Genomic DNA, 20,546 nt, shown 5'->3' on the forward strand with positions numbered 1-20,546 from the left:
AACCGTACCCTTGGCGACATGTCGAGCCTGCATGTTTCATCTGACCACTCGACTTTGGATCGCATTCTGCCTTTCGTCACCTACGCTTACAATACCGCCACGCAAAGCACCACTGGGTTCTCCCCTTTCTGTCTCCTTTACGGACACGAACCTTCATGCACTATGGCCAGGATTCTACCTTACCGGCCAGATGCTTCGTATTCGACGACTGTTTTAGAGCGCCTGCTTGCGCCGAAGAATGTCGCCAGCTCGATCATTCTTTCACATCCCAGGACCAGCGGCACCAAACGCTTCACCACGATTCATCCACTACGGCTACGTGCTTTGCTTCTGGCTCGATAGTCTGGTTGTGGCAGCCCTCTACTTCTCCAGGCCTTTCCTGCAAGCTGCTCTCCAAGTACCACGGTCCTTATCGGGTACTGAAACAAACATCCGCGGTCAATTACCTCATCGAGCCAATAGAAACGCCTTCCGACCAGCGTCGTCGCGGCCAGGAAATTGTCCAAGTCTCCCGGCTCAAGCAGTGCCCTCACCCCCCTGTGTTATTCTGTCGTTAGGTCGTCGGGATGGCCACTATATATATATATATATATATATATATATATATATATATATATATATATATATATATATATATATATATATATATATATATATATATATATATATATATATATAAATTGTGGTGTTTTGCGTGCCAAAACCACTTTCTGGGGGTCTCGCCTGCACCAAAGGGAAACTTTAATCCCTGGCGTAGCCCAATGGTCGCCATGGACGAAATTTCCCCTGCTGGTGTGGCCTGCAGGTGTTGTATATTATTCGTAATGGGCTCTTCTTATCCACCTTAACTTCAATTTTAGAACCTTATTTGATATTTAGAAGTTTCGCTTGACTTAGAGGTAAAACTGAGGTAATTACAAGCTGTCTTCAAACTAATTTCTCAAATGAAGAGATGGAGATAAACAGTTCGAGACTCGACCAGCTCGCTACACTTGCATGCTCAAACTGCTCGATAGAACCAATATCTAGCATTGGTACATAGACACTGAAAACAATTTTCCGTCCTACATTTCGGGCTTCACGTGAGTCATCGGGTGCTTAACAAGCAACAAAAGCCATTTTGCATTGTTGTCAATCCCCAATGACTAACCAAGTTTCCTGAGAAACAATGCACCTAATGGGCACATATGAGAAGGGCTGTATAGCATCGAATGTGTTTCACGGATGATTTGTTGAATACTGTAAACCTTGCCAGGGCAATAGCGTCATCAGTTATGACAGGAACTCAAACTCAGAAAACATATTACAGGGAGCGCATTTGAGTCATGAGTGTCAACTGCTCCATTATACGGTGGCACTGTTTGTCGTGAAATTTATAAAGACAATGTTATTACTCCTGACCTGAAAAACTAGGTAAATAAACCTCGCTTATCAAGTGTCTCTTGTACTAAGGCAGTGTTTCAAGAGTGCACACAAAGGTATACCGACTAAAGTTTGCTTAGTCGTTACAGCTGATATTTAAAAAAAAGCGATTACGGCGACTAATTCTAGTGTTCGTGCAGGAATAGAAAATGACATTGATTGCTGCTTTTAGCGGCGTAAGTAGTTATTCGCTTTCCATTGATGTAAATAAATTGCTTTTTGTTAATATTCTCTTTTTATTTCCAGGAAATATAGTAAACGTATCGAGCATTGGAACAATGAGGCCGGTAAGTGGAATTATGCTCGTTCATTGGTTCTCTGTCTCTGCGAAGTTTCCAACAAAAAAGGCTGGTGCGTCTTTTACTTTAAGAGAACTGAAACCTATGTGGACATAACAAGCAAAACGAAGATTGGGATGCACTAAAGGCATCGAAGAAACGTTGACAATGAGCTATAATATTAGTGCGCACTGGGTTCGCTCCAACAAAAGTGCATTCGACCACAGAAAACAGCACTAAAATAATCAAACAAAAATATATCCCCTGGGTATGTCAACCTCGTACCGGCGCATTTAGTATCAATCCACCTCTTCTTTTTTTCATTAAACCGGAGCCTTCGTCTTTCTGATTAGGAAAACAAACATTCCAACTCCTAGCGAAAATATATTTTGTGTGCCAGCTATTCTACAACACAATCGGACTCTAGAAAGTATGTCTGTTTCTGATTGACTTCCCGTCTGCCGAGCCTAGGTGCATTTGTTCTTAGCTAAATGACAACGCACCTGATTTTATGTCCTTAAGGCTGCTCAGAATATTGACAATGTTTTAATGTTAGTAGCTTGAGCGCCTGAGCGCGTTTGATGTGTCTGGAGCCTAATACTTCAAGGATACCTTTCGCGCAAAGGAAGTGTCCCTTTTTTTAAGTTCTCCGCCTGAGACGTCTGAGGTAGTCTGTATTTTACAAAATTTAGCACTGCTGCGACCAACCAGTTGACAAGATCATTCGGAAATATTCAGCGTTACAGTCTACGGTGTACCGTGGATAAGAGGAATAATGTGGAAGAGCAGGAAATGTTAACCTGAGCTGGTGCAAAGGAAACAAAAGGAGAAAAATTATTTTAAAAAAACTTTTCAATTCAGAGATCTCATTCGGGTACTGGAAATAAACGATTTCAGCCGGTTCTTCTGTACAGCTAGCTACAGATTGATAACCTATGTTTTAATGGCATTAAAACTTTTGTCAGCGCCGACATGATTCATTTACCTATTTCTGCTTGCTTGATGTGTACATACCTGTTTGCGTTCATGCAAGGTGCCCGGTGTGGCTTTGTCCGGCATCATCAAAGAAGCAATTGATGCACTCACACGGCTTTCAGCAGTGGGTAAGTGTCGTTCGTTTTTTTTTTTATTTTCTTACCATACTTTGCTGTATGGTATGAAAACATGTCTGTAGACTATAACCGCTACGTCAATGGAAGAGAAGATACTAAGCAAGATATGATAACATGAGCGTTCTATAGCTCATAACTACCTGTTGCTCGGCTAGCTGGTGCATGCCTGTTACCATTCGTTACAACTAGAAGCACACTGAAGTCAGACAAGCTCTGAAAAACATCTACTGGGCGTACTGCACCCTTAGAACCATAGCGACACCTCCTCAGTGAAACGAACTGCCTGGCATCTCTGATAGCCTTTTTGCTTACGTCCCTCATGTCTTCTAGTCTGTTTCTGTTATGAGTACAGTCACCTGTTGCACAATCTTAATTCGCAGCTGCTGAACGTAATGGGTCCATAATACCGTAAAAGGTAAAAATTCTCTTTCTATCGGTCGAGGAAAGTCTTGCTCCGGTGACGGCTGGCACCCCGTTCTGCTTCCAGTAGTAATTTTTCTATCCGGACTCTCGCGCCAAGCGTTTACGGCATAACAGACAAGGCGCAGTCATAATCTTAAAAAGTAGTAACAGCCAAGTTCCATCTGTCGTTCGCTGCAACATCAGTGACAAGGCATTGACTAGTCATCACAAAGTACATGGAGCTTTTAAACCACACGTGGCTCTTACGCCATCAAACACTACACATTATCAATATCTAAAAAGTACCATTCAAAATACTCTTACGGCACAGAACGCTTCTTGCACTATATGTGATGGACATTCAGCGATGCTTGAAAAATTCCATAAGAAAATTGTTCGGGCTGTCTGTCACTTCAATAAACTTCCAAATAAGGGTTTGAGTAAATCGCCTTTTCACAAGAAACAAAACTGTTCATAGAATGATATTTTTAAGGCTGCAGCAGACGGCTTCGAGAAAATAGAACAAATAATCATATCCCGGAGCACTGGTTAAGTTGAGACAACGCTTTTAGGATACCACATATAGTCCGGCTATGATTTCTAGTTTATTGTACTTTCGAACAAATGAGCGACGCATAAAAAATCAAACTGTGACCAAGTGGATGTTGCGAAGAAAACAACAAGCCTTATGCAAATACTAATGTTGATCACGAAGCACCTGAGCTGAATCTTTTGTGTATGTTCGTTTCCAATGAAATAAGCAATAATTGATGCAATTTGCGAAAACTGAATACACAAGGCTTACTGAGAGCATTAGGAGTGGACCTAGTAGTATTGTACTCCCAAGGTATAGTTAATCATTCGTTACGTTAAAGAAGCTTAAGGACTAAAAGCATAATGAAAATCGTTATTGAGGATGTGAACCTTTATTCCTAACAAGGGTCCCGCTGCCCTTGAAACTGTGTCATTATTGGCTATCTTCTATTTTGTTGAAAATAAGGCTTCGTGTTGGGAATAGTCTTTCACCTGAAATATATTCCGCGAGAAAATACCAAACAACATAAGCAAAACGAGAACAAGGTAAAAGTGGGAGCCAAGGTTAAGAGAAGTGGAGTTATCTTTTCCAAAGCATTGAGAAAGACAAGTCCACTTTTAGAAACGTTGGCTCCCCCTTTTACATTGTTCTCGTTTTGCTGATCGTCTTAAATGTGCAGTGCCTGCCTTCCTCTTGTTTTTCCCTACGAACATAAAGATATATAAACCCTGTCCTGACGCACAAGATAGGTGTGACCTACAGCGCTGCCTGTGACAAGGTTTCACCCAAAGCTAAAACGCTGCTTTCCTCAAATATATTTAATGTTTATATCTGTTGTATGCTTTTGAACTGGGCGTGCTTCGTACAGGCGTACTCGACGTACATTTTGGACAATTGCTTCAAGATGTTTTGCTTATACAGAACGTAAGCCTATGGAGGAGTGATATATATGGATGCGAATCCCTTATTGTGGATTCCATGCCGAATCCTGTGTTTGGTCATTTGAGGGACTCGTTCGTCGCAAAGTGTGTTCGCGTTTTACACGTTATAATTCGGCAACAATGAAAACTGTTAACACACTTGATTCAAAACGCAATACAGTGCGGAAATATATGCTTTTCTTACTCTTCCAGAATATGCCCCGTATGGAATTCGTGTAAACTCTATCAAGTGAGTGCCGATCTATGCTTTCTTTCCTTTTTTATTCCTCTCAAAACAGCGGCGCATGCAATGCTGGAGTCCATCGCTAAAGCCTCCGTCTACTTTTATATTTTGCTTTACTTCTCCGTGTGGGCCGCCAAACCACAACCATATCGAGATTGACTCGGGAATCCGCAGGGCTCCGAAGGGTGTGCGTTTTTTCAGTTTCACTTGGACAGTGTCCTGTCCTATCCGTAGCCGTACACACCGTATCTTCCAATTACAGTCCATCTGACGCAGAATTGTCTATTTTGCATCGGGAAGATATCAATTGAAATGGAGGCCCTAAGACGCGCTGCTTCATTTATCGTATTATGCAAATTACTACCAAATGCAGAGATCTACAGCAGGCGCCAGAAAAATCACGCCTGGTCCAGGGTTTCAAGAAAGTCGCTTTCGTGGGTGTGACAGCTCCTATTTTCGGTGGCGTTTTCATGACTAACTCTGCGCCCAGTCGAGATTAGCTTAAGCAGGTACGACAGCCTATGATAAAGGCGGAATTACATATGTGTAAATGGTCGATTGAATAGGGGGGGGGGGGGGGGGGGTTGATCACTTTTTCTTCGTTGCACCACAGAGAAAACTTAGTCTTCTCTACAGTGAGACTATCGCACCTTTAAAAGAAAGCAGAAACACCATACCAAATATTTCATAAGTGTATGACATGTGGCCACCGCTTTATTATGGCCATTTGAAAGCAGTCTCCGATGTTTCGCTTTTATATGATTTTGTTTTTCGCTGCTTGGCTCACTGAGCCGAAAATGTTTGATTTTAATGCCATTAGGAGGTTTGTTTCAAGATTGTCTGTAGCTTATTGTGCAGTTCAAAACATAACTTTTGAACACAAAATTACTCATTCTGTATTCCAAATTGGACGCAGATACTCGTGCTTAAGCTCACGCAAAAAAATTCCATGCTTTCTTTTCCTTCCTTATCTCGGTGCTGTTTCGCACTGCCGCCCTCCAGATGAATCATTACCAACTAGCGCGGTTGTAAGTTCTACTCAAAATTCTGCAGATATATCTCCAATCTGGCCACATTTCAAGAGAACGTTGTCATAGGTGGCAATGTGCAACGCAAATTTTTAATAAATCCAAGACATGGGTGCATTTTGCACAATAGAATTTCTGACACCTAATCGGGACCTCAGCCTAGTGTTCGCAAATGTATTGTAACGACGTAGGATCGATGAGGATCCGGTGCAGCACCACCAAGAAATACATTTTATCAGTCGTCAAAAAAAACCAACAACATCTTCTTCGTCTCCCCACCTAACCTAAAAACCCGTGCTGCTTAAACCTCGCCCCTATTGGCACATACCAGCGGCAATATAGTTGTGCCGAATATGGTTGTGGCATTTGCTCCCCCTTTAGAAAAGATCATCACCCCAATGATAGAGGCTTGAAAAATAGTAATAAAAACTGCGCAGTCTTGTCAGTCTTCATAGTACGGCTTCATACGAAGCACGTGAACGACCTCGAGTAAATGCCGTAGGCGCTTTGAACAGTGAGAACCACCTGGAACGACTTCATAGTGGACGTCAGTAATGCGTCGGAAAACTATCTAGGGCCCGAAGTATTTGCCCAGGAACGTTTCAGAGAGCCCACGGTGACGAATAGCTGTCCAGACCCACACTTTGTTGCCGATGTTGTATGTTACGTGTCTGTGCCTAAGATTGTAGCGTCTGACGTCACAGACCTGTTGTTCATGGATTCGCAGACCCGCAAGCTACCTAGCTGTCTCTGCTCGTTGTGTAATCTCTTAGCACCCGCCTCGTTGTCATGAAATTTATGAGGCAGAATTCGATCTAATGTTGTCGTAACCTTACGGTCGTATACGAGACTGAAGGATGTCTTGCGAGTGGTCTCTTGACGAGCCGTGTTGTACGCGAAGGTGACATAGGCTAAAACCTCATTAGAGTTCTTATGCTCGACATCTACGTGCATGCTTACCATATCAGCCAGTGTGCTATTCAGTCATTCCGTCAGAGTGTTTGTTTGATGGTGATACGCCACTGTCTTCCCGTAGGCGGTACCTCTTAGACGTAAAACGATACCCCAAAACTTGGCCATGAACGCAGTACCTCTATCCGTGACGACTAATCTGAGAGTGCCACGCCTTAAAACGATAGATTCGAGAAGAAATCGTGCCGCTTCAGCTGCTGTTGCCTGCTGCAGAGCACCTGTCTCGATATATTTAGCGGGATAATCTGTGGCGCCAATTGTCGGCCTATTGCCAGCAGTACTCGCTGGGAAGGGGCCTAGAAAATCCTCGTCTACTTGAGCAAATGGTGTGGCCGGTACTTCAACAGGGTACAGCAGGCTGGCTGGTTTGACCGATGGCGGATTGCGAAATTGGCTATCCAGACATGTATGAACGTAACGTTTGACGAGCGCAGTGAGTCTCGGCCAGTAATAATTCTGCAGAATTCGTACCAATGTGTGAGTTTAGCCCAAGTCGGATAGTTGTGGTAGGCGTATACGATTTCACGTCGAAGCGATGAAGGAACAACGTGGAAGTAGTTGCTGTCGCTAGGCGAGACGTTCGCGTAGATGACGTTGCGGCGCAAGTAGTATGATGCCAGCCGTCTTGCAAATAGCCCCGGCACGCTGTTGGTTCGTCCTCCCAAGTAATCAATAAGCGGCAGTGATTCAGGGTCATCCTATAGCTGGCGTGAAAGATCGGCAGTGTCCTCGAGCACCAGAAAGTTCATGTCGTCATCGTCTTGTGCTGCCGGTTCAACGGGAGACCGAGAAAGGCAATCGGCATCTGCGTGCTGTTTTCCCGATTTGTATGCGACAATAAAGTCAAACTCTTGGAGTCGAAGCCTCCAGTGCGCGAGCCGGCCGGAAGGATCGTTCACACTAATGAGCCAGCAGAGAGAATGCTGATCGCTAAGGATGGTGAAAGACCAACCATACAAGTACGGACGAAATTTCAGAATGGCCAATACCATTGCGAGGCATTCTTTTTCGGTGGTGGAGTAGTTAACGTTGGGTCGTGCTAACTGCCATTGTACGAGCTCCGCCCCTAGACCTACATTACTAGCGCGTGTATGCAATATCTTCGGGACGTCTTCATCGAAGTGTGCTAGCACGGGAGGTGCTTCTATGCGTCGCAGGAGTTCGTGAAATGCCCGCTGCTGGTCTTCGCCCCAATTAAAAGGGATATCTTCTCTGGTGAGCTGTGCTACAGGCATACGATACGCGAGAAATTTGCAATGAATTGCCGGTAGTATGCACAGAGTTCCAGGAAACATTGCTCGGCCTTTTTTGACTTGTGGGTTTGGGAAATTAGCTACGGAAGCAATTTTATCCGCATGAGGTCGGATGCCTTGGCTACTGACGACGTAACCGAGGAACTGGAGCTCATGAAAACAAAAATGGCACGTTTCAGGCTTTTATTTTTTTATTATTTATTCAGAATACCCCTAAAGGCCCTCTCGCAGGAGGGTATTACATAGGGGGTGGTGGTGCAGTAACGCATACAGATGTAATAAGTGAGTACTAAGCTGAAAACAAAAATTGGGAACTAATAAACAATAACGACAAAAGATAATAATACAAAAGGAATAAGATTATTGTGCTAGTAAAAAATAATCAGAAGTGTACAAGAAGAATACGTATCACAAACACACGAAAAATGGAGGGTAATTTGAGTCAAAGTGAGACCGCCAGAGCGTATTGCTTAAAAAACACTTTTCAGCCTTCGCAAGTCTTCGTCAAACGTTGCGGAAAAGACAATGACGTCGTCCAGGTACGCCAGGCATGAGTCCAGAAAGCAGTCTCCATTAGGCGCTCAAATGTTGTTGGCGCCGAGCGCAAGCCGAAGGAAACTACCTGAAATTCATGAAGTCCGTGAGGTATCGCAAAGGTGGTTTTCTCACGGCCTCTGTCATCCACCTTCGATCTGCCAATAACCACCTTTCAAGCCGATTGACGAAAAGTAACAGGCGTTTCTCAACCTATCCAAGGAATCATCAATACGTGGCAGCGGATGAATGTCCTTCTTTGTGACCTGATTGAGCTTCAGATATTCGATGCAGAAGCGCAGGCTACCGACCATCTTTTTCCCTAAATCTACAGGTGATGCCCAAAGCCGGTGGTCAAATAACGGCATCTGCCGGCATCGTCTTCAGTTGTTTTTGTATTGCTTAGCGTTCCTTTAGGGCCACACGATAACAGGTTTGTCGAATGGGTCTGGCGTCGACATAAGTAATGATGCAGTGCTTAGTACGTGGCGTGTGACCAACTGTTGACGCAGACGAGGAACGATCCTGGTACTGATAGATGAGTTCAAGAAGCCGGTTTCACTCAAGGGCCGTTAACTTAGGAAAAACGTCTACAATAGGCGCAGCTGTGTCATTTGTAGAGGCCGCCTTAGGCGCTAAGTGGCAGCCTTCTGTTTGTGTTACTTCATCGAACTAAGCCGCAGCAGCGCCTCTATGTGTCGAAGCTCCTTACCAAAATTCGTCAGCGAGAGTTCGGCGCTTCCATGGATTACATTGATAAGCGCTCTGGCAATGGAGACACCGCGATGTAGTGCTAGTGCGTTGATGTGCTCAGCGACTCCAGTCTCGTTCTACAGGCTGTCACAGAGCACGGCTACGAGAGCAACTCAGAGGCAAAAGTGTGACGCCATCCGTGGCAATACGTAAGCGAGGTTGTTGTTGCTCCTCATGGGTGACATCTAAGTTCGTGGCAAACGTCACGCTTCTGTCACCGATGTTAATCACGGCGCCGTACACACATATAAAATCCATGTCCAATATAAGTTCCTTACAACACTCAGTAAGGTTGACGAGAGTGGCGACTAAGATTGAACTGGTGATTAGGAGTCGGGCTGTGCTTTTCCCGACAGGTGTCATCAATTCACCTCTGGTGGCTCTTATGCTGGGCCCGTGCCATGGCGTCTTCACTTTGCTTAGTTCGTCGCTGCGCTGCGCTGTAAGCTTAATGTTGAAAAATGGGAGCCAGTGTCAACAAGAACGGCTACTTGGTGGCCACCAATGCGAACGGATCGCGGTGATTGGTAACCGTAACGTACGTTGTTGTCAGGGTCGCAGGAGTAGAAAGAGACGAAGTGTCGTCATCGGGAGCCATGGCGGAAAGCAGAGTGGAGCGGCCGATGCGGAGCTCCGTGGCGAGGATGGGGAACGGCACCCTCCACCAAAACGTTTCGCTAACGAAGGATTAAGACTGGCGACTATTTACAAAGTATATTTACAAGGGATAATGCAGCGCTGGCCAGTTCAGCCGACAGCTCGAGAGCCACAGAGCGTTCGTTGTCTTCGTCGGGGTGCCGGTGTGCATCGGCCACAAGAAACACGCAATATTAATATATCAGTATGGTAGACGATACCATTGAACCTTCCCAAAGCATTCAAAACATCTTCATAACGTTTCGCCGCTTCAAAGAGCTCTGATTGCTCCACTGAGGAAATTCTCCAGAGTAAACCCAGCTTCTCAGCGAACGATCCACTCAAAGTCAATGGAACGTCGTCTTCTACAACAATAAAACCTGTCTCAAAGGAAGCATCAGTTTCGTTAAGACGAAGATGGATGCAGCCGGTAGCTCCTGAAGACCGAAAAAAGTATTCAAGACGTCACAGCTCTCTTCTTCTTTCTTGATTACCTCTCGCAGATTGCTTCGTGCTATCACGAGCAATTTGCGCCTGTGTTCAGCTTACAAAGAACGGGCGTCCTTCTATCTTTATAGTTGCTGACAAGCGCTGCTCTTTCTTTCCGTTCTGTGATGGAGCTTCTACCTATAAGTTTTTAATCCCGGGCCTCTATCGCTGAGACGCTTTGTTTGGATTTGTGCAGCCTTTCGCTCTTCATACGGCAGGCTACAGTGAGATGGTTTCTTTTTGCCGCACTTTCTACATGCGCGTCCTTTAGCCGGGAATTTATTAGGCTCAATATTTCGGGCCCACTTCCCACAGTGCCGAAATGCCTCGACTGCGTAGATTTCAGCTTGGCTTTTAGAGCCTGCTTGGATTTCCGCGCACTGTTCTTTCCTTTGCTGTCGAGAGCTGTAAATTTCTAGTGTTTTGGCGTAAGAAGCGTTTTCCGAACGATACCTTTCTTGGAGCGTTTTGTCTTTTATGCCAAGGATAATTCTCCTCCCGTCAGCATATGCTCTTCCGATTCGCCAAACTCGCAGCTCTTCGTCAATATTCTCAGTTCGGTTCACCATTCAGCAAATTTTCTTTTGCGTTCTGGTTACGTGACCCAAACGAAACTCTTTGTAGGCTATGTTCAACGACGCCTTGTAGAATGTCTCAAACCTCTGCTTAACGAATTCTATGTCCGATTTGTATTCCCCTTCATCGAAGACGAAGGTGTTGCAAGTGCTGTGCATCCTCTCCAGTAACCATTGGAAATATTGAGGCTTGTACCTTTTTCAGCTATTGACTGTGGTAGGTAGCCGTGGCATGCAGGTCGCTATATTGCCTCCATGTTCACTAACTCTGCCAAACTGTGGTGTCCAAAGCGCTCGGGTGTGGCAGTAAGGTGGCGACCGGGGAACCTTGCTGATGGGGAGGCGCTTGTTACGTGTCCGGCATGCCGCAGGTCGGTTGAATCTGGAAGCCACAGGAGACAGCCTGATATACGCTTGCGGCGACGCTGCCCGTCATCCTACCGCTTCGACCATGTAACACGCACGAGACGGGTAGGGGTGGGGAAAGATGCTTTATTAGAGTAAAATCAAGATTATATGAAGCCATGAAGGCATGCCCGTGAGATACTTTGGCAAGCAAGCGTCACAGCAAATTGGCATGACACCGGAGTAGGTCGTATGAGTCGAAGCACCTCGTCATACCATCTTCGCAGTTCTGTCGTCTTGCCATCATCACCCCATTGCCGTCTTGACATTACCATCATGCTGCCTTTGTCGTTCCTTCGACTTCAGTAGTTCTTCGTCATTTAATCGTAATTATGCCGGCGTTGTCATGTTATAGTTTTCATTGCGTTGTTTTTTTTTCTTGTTGCAACTATCGTAGTGCTGATATGTGCGTATAGTGACCGCAGCAATCAAGTTGTTTGATCAGCTTTTTTTCCTGGTCTCCCGCAACATTCTCGGATATAAACTCAATTCAATTCATCGTTCCGTCGATGTCCTGCACTTGTCATACTAACACCGTCATGCGCCGTGGATTGCAGCTTCGTCATACGGTTGTTGTCATACCGTCAGCGTCATGCTCATACACTATTGGTGATACAGTCATCGGCATGCCATCGTCATCCCGCACTCATCGTCCTCGCATTCCTCACATGATGTTGTCGTCAGGCTCTTTTCATAATAGTATTGTCATCATTTCAGAATTGCCATCTCACTGTCCTAATGGTGCCATCGCCTTGGGACCTTCGTCGTTCAATCGAGTCGTTGTCATGCCATCATGATGATGACAAGCCTTGGTATGTGAGTGGTGTAGGAAAATGGTCCGATAACAGCCAGCGTGTGTCGCATGTAGCGGAAGGAAGCAGTCACGGTGGCCACAACAGATGTTCAATATAAGTAATTTCTGATATACAGTGTGTTGCTACATTGCTCGAATGCTAATGGCATTGCCATCCAGGAATATTTAGAGATGAGTTCTGCTATAATTTTTTGACATATATGACTTACAGACACATGTTAAATTGTGGAAAAAAAGGTCTATAGCCTAAAGGTTGAGTACGAACAAGCGCTACACTAGCTGTGCCTTGAGATGTGCTTTGATACATAATACGTGCGAAGCTGGTTCAATATGTTTTTCATCTTTTCTTCAGCCCGGGACCAATTGAAACAAAAATGGCGTTCAGGGAAGAAATGAACGCTCAGACACAGAAAATGGTAAGGCCTGGTGATGCGCATGATATAAAGAATGACTGTATCAACGGCATCGAATTAGAACTGATCCGAAAAGCGAAAAAAAAGAGACTATTTTGACTCGCACCAGAACTGAATCAAAACAATGCATTTTTTTCACTCACAAGAAAAATATCGGTGTGTCGTTCACGTTCTATATCTTCTCTGCATGTTTTCGTCCACGCATCACCGGTACTTGTGACTCAACTGTGCTACCTTTTTTCGTAAATATACACCGTCATCCCGTGAGTTTAAAAGTGGTGGTCACATTAGTACGCTTTTCAGCGCATTCCGGGAAGGCGAGTAGTAGGTGTAGCGATAACGTGGCAATGTTTTGCATCACATCCTGTGCACGGACCCACCAGACTGTAGTGCGTCCAAAGCACCTGCCACGTGGAGTATCTGCGACTGGGAGCGCATATACGTTTTACTTATACGGAGCTTGACTCTGTACTGTAGGTGTTGATCAGTACGTTACCGCCAATCACTAACAGGCTGTTCAGTAAAAACTGTTGCTCCTATATACAAACATGTGAGTGGGTCATTCGAACAAGGCCGTGTAACCTAAACGAATGCCACTGGCCCTCCTAATCATTACTCTTCAGTCTACTATTTTTCTCATCTTGCCTTTCTCTCTATGTAGAGTACCAGGCTGGATGGCCTCTCTGCATTTCCTCAATAGACTCTTCTGTCTCTCCTTCACTAAAGCTTCGCTTCGCATAGATTTCGGCGTTGGTGCTTGACCTGTATAATTGTTTTGTAATTACACAGGGCATGCAGCACAAACAAGAAAAGCAACCTTAGTGTGCAGCCTACCTGCAGCTTCAAGTTTTTGTACAAAACAATGTTGGCCTGTATTGCTGCAATTTTTCCTCACTTATGCAAGTACCCTTCTACTGCTTCTAACCGGTCTGAACCATTACTCTTTTTTTCTCCGGACATCAACCGCAACTGAACCGTTTTTGGTGAGCCAGAACAAAACCGGAACAATGAGTCTTTGTTTGACACTGGCTGTATCATTTATTAGAATATTCTAACTACAACCCAGGACAAAAATACCTTCTTGAAAAGGCTTTTCCAAAGCGGTTTTCCTTAACAGTGCTGGAGTTCTCATTTTTGAAGTTTCTTGTTGGTGATGTGAGATGTTTCTAGTAGGTTGAGCTGCACAGGTTCGCAAAAATGCACAATCTTCGTGGTGTTTCCGGCATAGCTCGTAGCGCGCTTTCTGTAAGAGGAGGAGGAAAAGAAGAAAGGAAAGGTAGGGAGGTCACTAAGCGCACGTCCAGTTCGCTACCCTATACAAGAGAAGGGGTTTAAGGGCACAAAAGAAAGGAGAGAGAGAGAAGAAGGTACTATTAGTACGAATGCGTGCGGTTGTCAATAACATCACGCCTATATTCACTCACTGACCGACCACTGAGGCCAGTCAGTTTTGCGAAACGTACCAGTGCCTGCGTCGCTTTGTAAGCCTGCGACGCTTTTGTGCATTTTTTACGTTTTCACCATTTTTGTGAGAAACACTTCATCAAGGATGAGAAAGAAGACACTCCCATGACCACCTGAACACGGGCAGCCGTCTGCTTCATCGGTCATTTTTGGACGATGTGCCTTTGGAAGCTCGGATAAACCCGATGGCTGGGAGAGCTCAACGCCAGCAGTCATGATCTCTGACAGCGAGTACACCGTAACCATGAGCCGCCATAAGCCATGAGCCGCATGTCGACTGAGACGACTCCATCGAATCGGAGTGAGCAGGAATACTTCATGGCTTCCTACGTGCCGCTCTCGATGTCACACAGCATGAACTCCCTCAGCAGGCAGTTTCTAACTGGATATTTTGAAAGTGGCGCCCCTGGGGGCAAAGCAGTAAGATCAGGATCAATGCTCGCAAGGTTATTCTGACAATAAATGTGACAAATTCCGTTATATTGGCGAAGTTAAAGACGACTCCGCAGTTAGGCGAAATGACCGTCGACTACTTCAGTACTTACGGGAAGGACATTATCGACTGGTTCGATTTGTGACGTGGAGCTTGAAATCAAGTATGCGGGCCTGAAGACTCCTTTGATGGTCATCGGTGCGCATGCTTGAGGCTCACCGCTTGGGGAACTCCCGATGTATCAAGGTAATATTTGCTTCTTCGACATTACCAGCATCTGTCAAAGTGAGCTACGTGATACACCGTGTACGACCATTCGTTCCAAGGCCTCTTCAGTGCCGGACATTTATAAAAATTGGACTCGTGGGCGCTGTTTCTAGAAGTAAAGTCAAGTGCTGGCGTTGCGGCGGAGAGCGTAATACCACTGACCGTGATGGGTCTTCACTTAAATGTCGCAAGTGCATTGGATCTCACGAAGCGACTTCGATGGAATTCCCGAAGATTAAACAAGAAGTTCGTATTCTTCGGAAAACGGCAAGACACTAATTTTCACGTAGAGCGGCTGCTCAATTTGTTCGCCAAAGTGAACATCGCTCGGGAGAGAAGCGCCACAAAGCCATTTCACATTAACTACGCAGCAAGGCGCAGGCGTCACGACCACCTCTATTTGTGCGTGCATCAAGGACAGTAACCGATCCTACTGGTAATTTAAGGCCGATGAGAGCACGGGGTGAATATTCACCTACGCCGGCTGATACAGACACAGAATAGTCTTTGCTGCCCTCTACACCCACGACCATGACAGCGGGCCCTGGTGGTCCTCCGCGCCATGAAGCCGAAAATGGTAGGGCCATTAAAACTGGTGACACTACGGGCAAGCAAGGAGATGGACACAACCAGAAGGAAAGCCTTCAAGAAATGCTGAAGCACCTGTTGCACTGACTGCGCATGATTCTTGGTGGTCTCCCGAATACGGCCGCTAAAATTGCCCTGCAGGTGCTCTCCGTACTGCAGCCGCTTATCACAACTCTTTACTTGTTGTAGAGTTTTGGTTTGGCGCCTGCGCTGCTCACGCAGAGGCGGCCCACACATCAGCTTCGTCTTAGCGCCTCTATATTTAGGTTCACTTGAACAAATCTCCGCAGACAAGAAACGTAACGTGATAGTGGCTTCATGGATGAGATTTTTGAATGTTTATCATCACAATCTTGAACTTCCTTTCCCCGTTGTGCAACCCTCTTTCTATGTCGTCAACAATCCTCATCACACCTTTATGTCCCCGTTCCCCCTCCCCCTATGTAGGGTAGCAGGCTAGAGCGCGTCAGCTCAAGCCGACCTCCCTGCCTTCTTGCCAATACATTCTCTCTCTCTCTGCGACGCTTTCTGTAAATTTATGCCATACTAACATGGGAGCCGTTTGTGTTATGTGGTACTGTGCAGGGAGTTTTGTAAACCGTAGATAAGGGTTTTTTGATACTGTATTGGCATTATTTGAACAATTTTTACAAAGATGGAAAGACAATCACTTGGTCCGCTATTAAGAATATGAGGTAAAACATGGACATTTAAATAAGGAGGTTGGGAAGAAGACGACACGCCTCCGTCCAGCCGCATCGCCAACGCTCGGCTCGCGCTTCTGGTCGGTGGTGTCTTCCTAGGCGGTGCTTCACGCTGCCACCGTTCCTTGACCTCGCAGCGGCATTGAAGGACACCACCAATACACCTCTTATCAAATGATGGAGGTTACTGCAATTCCCCCATCGCGTCTACCCTCGATGTTCGATTCCGAACGCTTCCGCGTATCATGAACAACACAGACCTGCCGGTGCCTTTGCCCGAGTTCGTCATGTGCACAGGGGTTCCTCGCAAACGTGACCCTAAGGTTTTCAGCGATACAGATGTAACCGACGGGTGGACTGGTTTACGTCGTACACATGGTTTAGCGCATCTAACAAGTGTGACGACGCGCGAGCTTGACGAATGTCATGTTTTATCTTATTGGCATTGCCCAGCTCTGATACCATAACTGTGAAAACTACATGCCAACATGGCCAACTTTGTGTTTTGTCGACCTCCTGTCCGCAAACAATGCCCTGAAGAGCACTTGCGAGCCCCTGCAAAGCAGACTGTGCGAAACTTACAAGAGCTGTAAGAAGTCATCGACCATTTTAAACGTGTGAATGCTGCCATGCCTGAAGCTGATAAGATTGAGCACATTCTCAAGGGCATCGACGATGGTGAATTCCACACATTCCTGGCCAGGAATCCGGGCACCACTCAGGAAGTCATCGTCTTAGGTCAAAGCTACGACTAGTTGAAGAAGCAACACACCCTAACTCGACAGCCTCAGTCGACCGCCGACTCACTATCGAGCCTTCTTACCGTTTCGGAACAGTATCCACTGCTTCAACAGATTCAAGACGTCGTGCGCGACAAAGTTTCTCGTCAACTTCCCTTGACTCAATAGCCGCCCTTTCCTCTACCTTCAACGCTCCGCACAGCCATTAGCAAAGAGGTCACTGAAGTTGTTCCCGTCGCTCACACAACCAGCCAGCAATGGCCGCACCTCATGCGTCGCGTTTGCTACGCTGCGTCGTCTTCTTACCTCTCCACCTAGTCTTTGCCATTTCCACCCGACAGCTGCAGCTTGAGTACCTACAGATGCCAGCGGGGTTCTCCTTGGCGCCGTCTAGGCCAAGCAAAGCCCGGCTACTCCGAATACGTCATCGCCTACGCGAGTCGTACGCTGACATAAGCAGAATACAATTAGAGTGTGACTGAAAAAAAGTACTTGGCTCTGTTTGGGCACTTGGCAAGTTACACCGATACTTATACGGCCACCGATTCGACCTAGTAACATGTCACCACGTGCTTTGTTGCGCGCCACGTTGACAGATCCATCTGGCCGTGTAGCGACCAGGGCACTCGAAATCCAGGGGTACAATAATTGCGTCATCTACTGCTGCGGACGCAAGCACATTGACGTAGGCGCCCTGTCTCGTTCCACTCTACTTCCTGATTCGATCTGCGGAACCACTTGAATACACTCTGTGTCATCTCTTGCTTTGATTCAATTTGGCACCAAACAACGCCATGACCCCCCGACCACTTTTACTTTCACCTACCTTTCTGGATCCTCCTCCATCCCTGTTTTCGATCCCTCCTACACAAAAGTGTTCATAATTATTAGAGGGCTTAGATGGATGGCGTAGATGGTTAGCATATGGCCACTGGTCATTCCCGCAGCTTAAGGTCACAAATATGTTTCTCCTTTTAAGAAGATACGCAATGTGTCACACCAAATTACTCGAGATACACGAACGTATTCGCCACCGCTAATACTGCAAGAAGATGAACATTTTTGTACGAAAGTGTGTTGAGGGATTCCCTGACAGTCAACTACACAAATTGTCACCTTTACGTGCGTCTGACGTTTTGCAACCACTTCCCTACCCTGCCAAACCATTCGATCTTGCCACATCGACCTCCATAGTTCGCTTCCAAAGAAACGAGATGACGGTAGGAGGATCATAACTTCTGTGGACCATTTGGCACGCTACGCCGAAACTGCTACTTTACCAAGTGCTACAGCACAGGATGTAGGCTCTTTCGTCCTACATCACTTTATCCTTCGACATGGTGAACCTGGAGAACCCCTTAATGATAGAGGTCGCGCCTTCACCGAACTCATCGAAGCTCCGCTTTCGGATTACCACATTATTCCTTGAACGAGCCTTGCACACCATGCGCAGATCAACGGGCTCACAGAACAGTTTAACCGCGCTCTCAAGTCATACGCTCGCGATGTACGGGCACCTGATCATGGTAACTAGGACCACGCAATCCCTTTTGTAACATTTGCATACAACACCGCTATACATGTTAGTACGAGATTTTCGCCTTTCTTCGTCCTTACGGACGGGAGCCTTCGCTGAACATTGAGTCTCCTTCCATACCGTCCTGACGCTTCGGAGTGCCCGCCTGAGCACGAAGCTGCCCAACAAGCCGAAGAGTGCCGTCGGCTGGCGCGCGCCTTTACATCACAAGGATAACAGCGCGATAAGGGAGGCCGCACCGACTCACTCTCAAATCCCACCTGTGCCCCAGGGGCTCTAGTGTTATATTGTTGTTGCCAAACTCCCGCGCGCTCTCCTCAAAACTAGTCCCAAAGTATCAAGGGCCTTACCACGTCTTGGAGCGGGCGTCGCCGGTCAATTTTTTGATCGAGCAACTTTCTTCACCATGCATACGACTTGCGCCGGGGAGGATGTGACCTCGCCAACGTGGTGCATCCCATGCTCTACCATTACCTTCAACCTCCAACACCGTAGGCCGCCAGGATGGCTCTTTTTTGCGGGACGACTATTAAGAAAGCGCGCCTGGGTGCAGCAACACTGCCAGCGCTCGGCTCGCTCTGCTGGCGCTGGTGGTCGCTGGTGTCTTTCGAGACAGCGCCTCACGATGTCTCACTTCCTCGAAATCGTAGCATGCTTGAAGGACACCGCGAAAAAAACTTGTATCAAGGCAAACGAAAAGCTATGCGGTGTGGTTGAGAAATGGGCTTAAGACTTGAAGAATGCTTCTTAGTTTACATTAGAGTGTGGCTGCACTGGTCCTGTGAAATATGCCCTTCTGAAAATCACATGTATTCGTTGTTTATGAATTTAAGTCGTCTGAATACGTGCGAATACCTACGGGTTAGATTGAACAGCTTCTATGCTTATTGGCCTTAGACGATGCACATTAAGAAAATAACGGGGAAAGTAAGCACCAGTTCCCATGTCACATTGAGAACACGAGTTATGTATAAACTCCATGCGTATAACGCGATACTTTACCATCACTGCACCTGGCGAGATGATAGAGCCAACAGAGCCCAAATTCGCGATGCCACAGCTTTATAGGAGTTCTCCATTGTCAAAAAAATGACATCGTAATAAAAATGAAAAATATTTGCGCCAATTATCCATAACTCTACTAATCTTCTCGCCATCGCCCAGAAGAGTGTGAGAGCTAATCATTGCAATATTTCGATTTCTTTCAGCTCCGATCTCAGATGGAAAAATCAAACCTGATGGGTCGCATTGGAACCGTCGAAGAAGCCGCCCATGCAATTGCTTTTCTTGCTTCTGACAACGCCTCATTCATCACTGGTCACTCACTGCCGGTTGATGGAGGCACTCTCCTAGTCGGACCAATTACGCCAAAGCTGGCAGTAAAGAAGGGTGCAGATCAGCCTACCGCCATTTCGAATTAGCAGATCAAACGCAGAATCACCTGCCGTGATTGTGTGTGCACTCTAATAAAGTTAAATAGCTCACTATGAGGTGTCGAAACAGTGTACATTTTGTACAGAACTCCCTAAAGATGGTTCTATTAACGGGATTTAGTCCTTGGCAAAGAATGTGGCCTGCTTTTAGGATATAGAGATAAATCCCTAAGGAAAAGTACTATTGGGCTGGCAACCATACATTAAACGAAAGAAGTTTGAACAGGTCCCGGAAGACGGTAATAGTGGTTCGCATGGAACCAGTTTGCATTTTAAAAATTCGACACAAAAATATTACGGTGGGACTAACCTCCCGATCAATGTTGACGTTAATGCGAAATACGAGGAATATATGACGCCGACAGAGTGACGATGGAATGACGAAGATGTCGGTGGAACGACTACGGCGTGTTAGAGCAACAGCATGGGGTCAATAATATGTCAATACATAAACTATTATGCTGGTATAACGGACCCAGACTGTAAGACAGCTTGGACCACTGGGACGGAATAAAAGACAATGCGGCGACAGTAGAACGCGTAAAACCACGAAGCTGGGAGGATGACAATTGAAAGACCACGACGGCATCGCAAT

The 20,546-nt window shown here is 46.1% G+C and overlaps 1 protein-coding gene across 1 annotated transcript in view; it reads left to right on the forward strand.

Moving 5' to 3' along the window:
• LOC139055401 (3-oxoacyl-[acyl-carrier-protein] reductase FabG-like) overlaps positions 1–19,992 on the forward strand; it is a 41,792-nt gene extending 21,800 nt beyond the window's left edge. Inside the window, exons 5-9 of the mRNA XM_070532857.1 lie at positions 1,669–1,709; positions 2,734–2,803; positions 4,883–4,919; positions 12,725–12,788; positions 19,727–19,992. Of these exons, the coding sequence (XP_070388958.1) occupies positions 1,669–1,709; positions 2,734–2,803; positions 4,883–4,919; positions 12,725–12,788; positions 19,727–19,939 (425 nt within the window). The 3' untranslated portion in view covers positions 19,940–19,992. The remainder of the gene's footprint in view (positions 1–1,668; positions 1,710–2,733; positions 2,804–4,882; positions 4,920–12,724; positions 12,789–19,726) is intronic.
• The last annotated feature ends 554 nt before the right edge of the window (positions 19,993–20,546 follow it).

The sequence above is a fragment of the Dermacentor albipictus genome, chromosome 2 (genome assembly GCF_038994185.2).
Source record: "Dermacentor albipictus isolate Rhodes 1998 colony chromosome 2, USDA_Dalb.pri_finalv2, whole genome shotgun sequence".
Lineage (NCBI taxonomy): Eukaryota > Metazoa > Arthropoda > Arachnida > Ixodida > Ixodidae > Dermacentor > Dermacentor albipictus.